The sequence below is a fragment of the Cornus florida genome, unplaced genomic scaffold (assembly GCF_030987335.1).
Source record: "Cornus florida cultivar Cherokee Brave unplaced genomic scaffold, ASM3098733v1 CherokeeBrave_3.0.0_Hap2_Chr05, whole genome shotgun sequence".
NCBI lineage: Eukaryota > Viridiplantae > Streptophyta > Magnoliopsida > Cornales > Cornaceae > Cornus > Cornus florida.
This window is the reverse complement of record NW_026775575.1, coordinates 66,863,935-66,874,001: the sequence shown is the minus strand read 5'-3', so window position 1 is coordinate 66,874,001 and position 10,067 is coordinate 66,863,935. Positions and strand designations below refer to the sequence as shown.

The 10,067-nt window shown below is 37.4% G+C and overlaps 1 protein-coding gene and 1 long non-coding RNA gene across 4 annotated transcripts; one reads left to right on the top strand and one right to left on the bottom strand.

Moving 5' to 3' along the window:
- Window positions 1–103: 103 nt before the first annotated feature.
- Window positions 104–6,484, top strand: LOC132306716 (uncharacterized). 3 transcript variants are annotated; one of them, XR_009482074.1, is made up of 6 exons: window positions 104–194; window positions 2,108–2,199; window positions 2,293–2,411; window positions 5,218–5,451; window positions 5,564–5,601; window positions 6,347–6,484. It is a non-coding gene; the product is annotated as an uncharacterized LOC132306716 (long non-coding RNA). The 3 variants fall into 3 exon arrangements; XR_009482075.1 differs by having other exon boundaries at window positions 5,564–5,638; window positions 6,347–6,440; XR_009482076.1 differs by lacking the exons at window positions 5,218–5,451; window positions 5,564–5,601 and having other exon boundaries at window positions 6,347–6,410.
- Window positions 6,090–9,263, bottom strand: LOC132306714 (GDSL esterase/lipase LTL1-like). Its single transcript, XM_059804237.1, has 5 exons — window positions 8,930–9,263; window positions 8,706–8,836; window positions 7,263–7,511; window positions 6,856–7,108; window positions 6,090–6,698 (listed from the first exon to the last, which is right to left on the bottom strand). Exons 1-5 carry the CDS (start codon window positions 9,174–9,176, stop codon window positions 6,466–6,468), a joined length of 1,113 nt encoding a protein of 370 aa, XP_059660220.1. The 5' UTR covers window positions 9,177–9,263; the 3' UTR covers window positions 6,090–6,465.
- Between the last annotated feature and the right edge of the window lie 804 nt (window positions 9,264–10,067).

Sequence of the window (10,067 nt, the reverse complement as noted above, 5' to 3'; positions counted from 1 at the left end):
GTTCACGTGCCGTTCACGTGACTACTTATGACTTTGCAAACAATCATTGGTTTGTTACTTTTAAAGTTGCGTAGTGCCATGCACACCCGAGTGCAAACTCTTCCACTGAACCATTTTTAGGATGAATAGAGAGAGAGAGGTCAGAGGCTGATTGTGTTGCTGATAGAGGTCGGCGAAGGCAGCGAGATACGAAGGTCAGCTCTTGTTCTTCACCACGATTCTCTCTAGACTATAGAGGGTTTTGTAATTTGCAATTGTTGTAATTGTTGCAACTTTGTGCTGCGGTATTATCTTGTTCTCTAGGATGAATTCTTCTGTGTGAAAACTGAGGAAAAGAAAATTAAAATTTGTATCTATTAAACCATCATCAATGTGAACTTGATTCTTGATTTAAGTCCAATACTTTGGGTTTTTTTTTTTTTTTTTAAATGTAATAAAAAAAATCAGTTTTTGAAGGGATTTAACTGTAAAATTTAGTTACACTTGCAGAAATGTGGACTGCATTAAGGCTTAAATGAAAGTTTCAAAAGAATGGCATTGGTTGTGAGCACTAGGATAGTGAGAAAATTGGGTTATTGGAGAAGAATCATCTCAAAATCTGGTACACCCTAACTCTAGCTTAAGGAAGATAGCTTACTTCTACGAGGGGCCGAACCAGAAGCCTAAGATTGGTAAGAAAGCTCAACAACTCAAAACTCTAGTACTTTCCCAGGAAGGTGGCAATTGATATTATTAGGTTATAGGACTGGCAGGTTAAATTAATTAATTTATTATTACTATAAACTCTTTATTAATAAATGATACTTGGATTGAACTTTGAAATATGGATGGACCTATAGTCTTGGATGTCGGGCAATTTTCTGGTAAATTTTCACTTTGGGAGGATAGAGTACATTATGATGTCCTTTGAATATGAAGTCTCACTTGAAACTTTAGACGAAGGTGGTGTTGAGATGTTGGGCCCTTGTGGTATTTCATACATTCCGACGCCTAGGCAGATAGGGGTACTCTTGCTTGCTCTTGGCCTTGGCTGCTTAGAGACATCCCTTTAGGTTGTCTTAGAGAGTTTTTGCTTATATGCTTATTTCTTTATCTTGATGATACATGATGCTTTGTATCTGTACTTATTATCCTTCTATTCTAAGGATGGTGATAAATTGGGTTGGGTGGGACTCTTTCTCTCTCTCTCTCTGTGCTAGGCATGGCTGGTGGTCTTATAGATATTACCAGGATTTTAGAAAACCAGCACGGAATTTTAAAACTATAGCATTTCAAGGAGCACCTGCTTGATAATAGTAAATGTACTTCATATCAAGAATCCGTGAAGAAGTCAGTTCGTGCTTTATTTGACCACTTGGTCGTAGGATGCATAACCTATTTAGAAGCTGCAGATAAAGGATTCAGGTTCTATGCTTGTTGCAATGGTAAAAGCTTGGGCTAACAAGCGTGAGGATACGGGTTTGAGATCAAGAGCAGCTCATGGTACAAAATAATGTCAAATGTTTGGTTTGTTTATAGGCTACCCCTTTCAACACCTCACGGTAGACGAAACCAGCATTGGATAGTGGAGGCCTTTTTTTGAGATAAATCATAAATGATGCAGCTAATAAGGAAGTTAACATTTTGGGACCAAATGTCAAGCTAATTCTTTTGTTGCGAGTCATTGGAGTGCTATGGAATTACAATTGGGTGACTTCATTTCACTCAAATTGCAACTTGGTAAGCTTGGTTAGTGGCTTCTTCTGGAAACCCTGATGAAATCAGGTGGTAGGTTTTTTATTCAAAAACAGATAATAGCTGGTTTGAGAATGTGATTTGAAAGTTCTTCTAATTGCTGGACATGAAATTTATGATCTGTATTCTATTTTTAACTATATAAATTGTTCTTGACATTCCCCATTAGACATCATCACCTGTAGTTGTTGTTTCCATCTACCAAAAAGTAAAAATAAAAATCAATTTGATCTTTGAGATGATGTTGTTGCTGTTTCAGTACATGTTTACTCATTAAAATTTAGGGTCCTTTTCTTTTAGCAATATCTCTATTTGGGGTTTATTCCATAAGAAGTTCAATGAAGAAAAATATCCTACTTGTGAAACAATGCAGCCTATGCTTAAATCTGAAGAAGATGAAGCGGGATAGTAATTTCTAAGACGACGAAGGGCTGCACACGATGAGAAAACAAAGGCTTCACTAAGGTGTCAACATTGTCTTTCATATATTTCTGAGGCATTTTATTTTTTGATATAATAACTTATGTAATTATTTTATCTTTTCTTGATTTTTCAAAGCATGGAAGAAGAATGTTGGAAGAAGAGGCCACAGTAATGAAGGACCTACCTGGTTCAAAGGTTGGTTAAAGCATTTACCAGTAGGAGAGAGATAACTCTGTCATGATGTCCGGTGAGAGGTACTGTTCTACTTCCGCTTTTTTTGTGGAGATGGATTTTATGTAATAGGAATATTATTCCATACAAATTTGTCATATTCCTTCGTGCTTTTCCTTCCAAAAGGGAAGAAAATATATTGCACTAATGATCTCCTATTGGAACTGCCCTTTACATACACATCTATAAGCTTTTGGTATGGCAATTATTTTCTCTTGGTTTCCTTTACAAAAATGAATTCTATAGCTGATTTAACATATTAAGAGAGAGTGATAATTAGTAAAAGACTTGAGGATTTACTTCCAGTCTGTTATTTCCTTTTGAACTTGGAAGTTAGGGGTTGCCATGCTAGAGTCTGTGCATGCTAAGTATGCCCAGTTGCCTCGCATCCAAAACAATCTGGCAGAAGAGTGGGAGGTCATGGCATAGTTGAAAGTCCTTACGCCCAGTGACTGGGTCATGATATATCCTAGGAAGGGCTAGCTTTTGGCAATAATAAGATAAAGGAAATATTATAAACTCAAGAGGTTGGAGAATTTTGATAAATGTATTCGTACTGGTCAAATTTTTTTTTTAACTATGAAATAGTATGATTCTCCCCTAGAATCACTCCCACTCTCCACAATTGTCTCAAAAGACACTCTTATACTTCTTTTTTGAGGGACAATTATGTCATTTCTTCAAAAAAAATCAAATCGAGTGGGAATATCATACCCCTTTCGAGGGTTCACGAGAACCAAAAAAAAAATTTGCTGGGTCAACTTTATGATTATTGTAATATATATAAAGTTAAAGAAAATTTTCTGAGTGAAGGCAGCTGCCCCCAATGGGGCCAAGCTGGTTCTGTCCCTGCTTATACCAAATGTCTTTAGAAAATTACACTATGTCCTTTGATTACGAAGACTGAGCCCTCAAACTTTTTTGATGCTGCCTTGAGAATTGAGTTCTGGCCACAACTACTTTAAGAATAAGAACTATCTGGGAGGACTCCCGAAAACAGCAATAAAAGAGAATCAGCTATATTTCACTATCATTGTGTGCAAAATCTCCAACTATTTGTTTGTTTTAATTGACTACTCAATTATGTTGATTTCGGTTTGATGCTAATACCTTTTCTTCGAAAGTTCAAGAAATCGCACACTCACCCCACTATATTTTGCCCCTCCCAGGGCTCAAACACTCAACCTCCCCTTTGAGGAGGAGAATTTATACCATCTAGGCTAGTGCCCACTGGTTGATGCTAATACCTTGTGCATTATAATTTGATGCTATCTTGGGAAAATAAATTGCAACCTTAGGAGTTGCACTCTGCACTTGTAGTTTGAAGAAAGATTCGAGTGCATAACCGTTTTAACTTTCAGTGATGTTGGATTAACAATGTTATTTTTTATGTCATGTGTATATTATTTAATAAACAAATTTGGATTAGAAAAAATGGAGGCACGCTGGTGGCATTTTTTTGTGATAAATCATAAATGAATGCCATATAAACTGAAAGGAAAATTTTGTAGAATAGTTATTAGGCCAACATTTTATATGGCGCAGAGTGTTGGTCTTTAAAAAGAAGCAAGAGCAACAAAATCATGTAGCCGAAATTAAGATGTTAAGATGGATGATAGGAGTGACTAGAAGAGATAGGGTTGCAAACCAAAAAGTGATGGAAAAATTAGGTATGGCACCTATTAGTTATAAGATTAGAGAGAGTAAACTTAGGTGGTATGGACACATACATAGAAGACCTATAGATGCACCGGTGAGATGGGAAGGTTAATTTGCTTAGAGGGTAAGAGGCAGATTGAATTATGAGTTGAAGCAAGCCGCTATGGTGAAATCGGTAGACACGCTGCTCTTAGGAAGCAGTGCTAAAGCATCTCGGTTCGAGTCATTTAACTCTTTTACGCTTACTATAACTAGTTATTTTTGTTTTCTACTAGTGGCTTTAACTATATCCTCAGTCCTATTTACTAGTCTGAGCAAGATATGACTTGAAAATAACATGGGATGAAATCGTTAGAAATGATTTTAAAAAGTTAAAAATATTAGAGGAGAGATGGCTTGTACTAGAATAGGATGGAAATAGAGAATTCATGTCATCAACTCCATTCATATGGGATTAAGGCAAGTATGACGACGATGATGATAATGATGATTGGATTAGAACGTAAGAAATTTATCTATATATTTGATAACAGGCATGTTGGTTGTACATTAGAATCTCTTTAGTGAGACCACTGCCTAGTCAGTCTTCTCTTTTTTGGATTTACACAATGGCAAATATTGGAAAAACTTTGCTTTAGCTTTTCTCTGTCCTGGTCTAACTAGGCATCACTTCTTGTTAACTACAAACATGATTCATCACCATCTTCACTATGATTGTCATCATCTCGGTTAATTGTTTTTGCCATCATCATCATCTTTGCCTTTATCTCATTCGACCACATGAATTTTCTTTTTCTATTCTTTTCTATTAAAAGCCATGTTTCCTACTATATCTAATTTTTAAAAATCTGTTTTAGTTACTTCATCCCACATGAGTTTTGGCCGGCCTCTGTCTTTTATCTTTTATGTAAATGAATCTACCTTTTCTTACTGATGCATCAATGGGTCTCTGTTGTATATATGACCATACCGCTCTACTTTCTCTTGTTGTCATCATATCATCTCGGTCCATTTCTAATGAATTGGAACTAAATTGCACTCTGTTGAGTTTTAATTTTATATAATGAGAAAGACTTCTTGGTTTTTAGTTTCTCTCTTCCTATCATAGTTCTGTAGTATTAGTGATCTTTTAAAATATGGACATCTTAATCATGGTTCATTTCGTTACAGTTGCTTCGCGGAATACCTTGTTATCATCTAAGATCAGAATTATTTAGGGTATGGTTAGCATGCATCAGAGTTGTGCGGGACAGTGAGAATTGTGTCTCCTTTGAAAGTTGAAGTTTCCCAGTGAAATTTATGGAGGACTCTTTGCAGAGAAATGCTGGAATTATGTCTTGAGCTTTCTGTACAGTGGTGGGGCATTTGACATTGATGCTATTCATATGCAATCAAAATGATACGGTACAGGAAACTAGCTGCTTCCTCCACTTTCAAGAATTCTCATCCTTAACTTAAAAAAAAAAAAAAAAGGAGCCTCTTAATAGCTTATTCACACTGATTTTTTCTGTGTCAGTTCATCATTTCAAGGAGCGTTCTACCTGCACCAATGAGGTTTCTTTTCACCTTGCCACTTCAATTACCTTCCTCAGTAATGTTCATTTCCTATCTGTAATAATTCTAATGATCTACTGAATAAAATATTTTATGTCCATTTGAACCTTGAAAGATCACTTCCTATTGTTCTTCCAATGCCTCTATCTGGCTTCCTGTTTAGTTTTCATTCATTGTTTCAGCAACATATATTCATAGTTCAAAGTGCATGCAATTTCTCGTGCTTTATTGGTCCCCAAGGAGAGGTCGTCTTGTTGCCATATAATTGTCTGTCGAATTTTGAGTAGCTGATATGTAACCATGGAACTATATTCCCATTTCATATGGAAGCACACACAAACTTTATTCAAATCTTACTGCCTCACCTTAGTATCGTTTTCCTGAATTCAACTTAGTATCTTCTTCATTAGCTGTCTGAGTATCAAATTTTATTGTATGGGTATTTGAAGAAAATGACAACTGCAAGAAACAATAGAGAAGCCCTCAACTAATCAAATGACAAACAGGTTGATATATTTCATGTATCTTTCACAATATTCCAAGCTACTCAACATGTTATGGTAACATAATTGTTCACTAGAACTTGAGACGCTACATGATCAATAATGAAAAATCACTTGTGCCCCTTAAGTGCACTAAAACATGAAACATATTTACTGAATATAGGACCAATGCTCTACGTTTAACTTCTACCGAGCCCTTATACTTAGGCTTACTGACTATGCATTTCAATTGGGATTGACAGAAGTGCATCTAGCCAAACTGGAGTTCCAGACAGAGGACATGAACAATGAATACTCGAGGGAAATTGAAATATGGATTACATATATCCTTATCTAAATATTTCTTCGGAGTGATCTTATATCAGTTCCTAGAGTCCATGGCCATTATGGTGCTTAGGTTCATGGGATACATGTACTTGGTAGATCCACCCACGATTGTTTGGACAATGATTTTGTTTGCCCGCTCAGTTGGATGGAAGGCGTCCCAGAATGCATAAACGTCTCTATCAGGGCAGAGATTTGAGGCAATGGTGCAGAGTCCAAGTCCATTGTAGGGTCCTTGTCCGCAACATGCTACCTTTGATGTAACAAAACCTGTTCAAGCCAAGAAAAAGAGTCCTGTAAGCACTCATTTTCCCAAAGAATGTATATTACACACACACTTTTCAACATTCATATGTTTACTTGTGTGTATATATATATATGCATATTGTTGAAATATCAAAACTGAAAAGCATGATGCTGCACAAACCATAGGCTTGGGGGTTGCTGATGAAGTTATTTTGCATTTCCATCGCATTAACAGCGACAAACACATTTGAGCCTAGCTTCCCATTGAGGTTTCTAATCATTTCGATAAGGAGTGGGTTGAAGATGGCCGCAGCTTGTTGGGGCTCTGGCGCGCAGTTCCCATCGATGCTCCTCGCGGCTAACTGAGACGGGACACAACCCAATGGTCCAGTTCCCGTCACCAGGACCCTCCTAGCTCCCAAGTCGTAGAGCCTCTGCAATCACCCCATATAGTTAGAAAACCTTTGTGTGTCAAAATTGTTTTTGTCTGTCTAATCAGTCCGTCTTTATATTGAAGCATGGTGTGTCCATGCTAGTTGCAACTTGTATCTTGCTAGAAATGAACAGCTAAGAAGCAATGACAAGTACCATTAGGATTTTCTGGTACTCGGAGATGAGATACCGGGAGAACGCCTGGAGATTGGATCCAAATTGGATCCTTCTTGCCGTGACTGGCGCCAAGAAGTAGTTGTTGACGAAGTCATTGCCACCTAGTGTGATCAGGACCAGGGCGCCGTTCACTAGACGCTGCGCCTGTGCTGGTCCAATCAGCGCACTCACCCTTACCTGATACTGTTGGAAGAACTGCATTTGCTGAAAGATTCTTATTATGCTCGCCTAACCACGAAAAAAGAAAGAAATTACGTCGTTGTAGTTAACTGTAAATATAGAATTTTGTTTGAATTAGTGTTGAATCTGTGTGTATGTTATAGTTGAAGCTTAAAATTGGAACAGCTTGAGAACTGATGTCCAACTAATGAGCACCATATAGAGAGAGAATAGCAGCCCTTTACTGGAAAGCAGCAAAACAGGGCGGAGAATATAAGAGAAGGGCTGGTAGCCTGGCAATGTTCCTTTCTTGGGAGTTCTAGGTCTCTGTCACAAGGCTTCTCTATGAACACAGCCCCGGAGGCTTGTCCATATTCCACATAAACTCCATGTACGTTTCATAATCCCGCTTCCATTAAATGTTTGCTGTCATATCATGCATTGGAAGGGCAAAATTGACCTTCTGATTGCTGAGAGGGGAGATAAGTGAAATTATGAAACGTAAAGAGGGTACGTGAGATATTGACAAACCTCATTAATTCTATTAAACTATTAGTTTCTTTAAAGAAAAATCATGAATGTCTGTTGGCTCAATGGACATGTAGCATAGTTATTGGATAGTAGATTGTCTTTTATTATTATTATATATTTTTGATATTTCACTAAATTTTTATTTATTTTTGGTTGTTTAAATTTTTTTAAAAAATAAAGGTTATTTTGGTAATATAAATACTTCAGGGGTTATTTGCTAAGTAATGTATGTTTAAATTAATGCCATGTTTGGCGGCACTGAATCCGCGCTTTGGATTAATTTTTTTTAAATTTCAAATTTAAGACACCAATTCGGTACTACCAAACATTACATAAACAAAATCTAAACGAACTTAAAATGAAAGAAGCTGCAGGTAACATCAGCTTCCTGCCTTCCTGGAAGAAGAAAAAGATGGTTACTTTGAAGTTTGAACGTGAAGGATGAAGAGCTGATATATGTATATCTATTATTCCGTATCTAGTAATATCTACACACGTGTATATAGCAGTTCAAGTTCACGTGCCAATCCACATGATATTTCTTTTTTCAACTTTTTGTGTCCTTAATAGTGAAGTTCACGTGCCAATCCACATGATATTTTTTTTTTCAACTTTTTGTGTCCTTAATAGTGATCGCTTAGAGAAACAGAACTCACATACGTGCTACATAAAATGGTCCAAACATCCAAACAAACACACACACAAACACACACACATGCTAGTTCTACTTACAAACTGAATTCCAGTGTCATTGAGGATCCCAATTCCTGCCGAAGCAAAGTTGGCGCCAACAAGTAGGCTTTGTCCGTTGAGGGCAGGGTCCAAGTACGGCAATGTGGACTCCGTCGCCCCGATCGCCTCACCTGGTAATGCACATTATGAACAGCTTTAGTGTACAACTAGACAAAAAAAAAAAAAAATGTGCAACTTCAAAAAATAAGGCTATGAAAACTTACTGATGAGGTCAGGGATGTTTAGGCCATTGGAGAAGCGTCCGGTGGGGCGGCGTGTAGGGTAGTCAATGCCGTAGGGCGGCCTGTCGGCTCGTGCAGAGGTCACCAAGTAGTTGTTGTTGCCATTGTCGACGAGGGAATCTCCGAACACGAAGAAAGCCCGCGCCTCGGCTGGTGGTGCAACTGTGCATCCCAATAACACTACTAGTAGGGCAACAGCCAAGATGGTAACAAGAAATGGACTAGACATGGGAGACTTGTCTCTCTCACTAAGGAGCTTCTTGAGTTTTGAATTGGGGAATGGAAATTGGTGGTTTTATATATATATAGGGTTTTTGGATATATATATATATACTGAATTTAGTGGTTGTTACCCTAATAAATGATAGACCTCCCTTCACTGGCATGCAGAGTTGAAATAGTATCAAGAAAGTAAGGGGTTCAGGGGTATTAACTGGCATAGAGCCCACAAGAGTCGGATGAGGGAAGGAAAAGTCAATACCATTCTCTGCACTGAAAAACCATGCCTGCATTCTGTAGTGTGTTATCTCTAGGGAAATATGTTCAATGTAACCATGACACCACGTATCATGGTTCGTTATACCGTCCGATACGCGATTTATATTTGTCAATTTACACTGACTTATCCGAGTCTGTTACACTGTGACCGCACGCGATTTATATTTGTCAATTTACACTGACTTATCCGAGTCTGTTACACTGTGACCGCAACTGATATTGCGATCTTGATTGATGCTGCAAACCATGCATGGTATATATCCTATAAATGTTAGTACACAGGAAAAGTCTAAAATAGGCTACTACCCCCTAGTCGGGAATGAGTAGATATTGGATGCGTCAAACACGTTATCTCATTAGTGTACTCACTCAATAACAATGCTCTATTTCAAAAAAAGTTAACCTACCTACTTATAAAATTACTGATAACGAGACAATATATTATATTTTATTGAGTGGGTGCATTAATGACAGGGCGCACCCAATATCTACTTGTTAGAAAGAGGGAAATCAATAACAGTTTTGATCTCTTTTTATCGTAGATTGTTGTGGCTAAATATTTTAAAACGAGATGTACTTTATCTTATAAATTACTGTTTAAGAATCTTTGTTGAACGCTGTT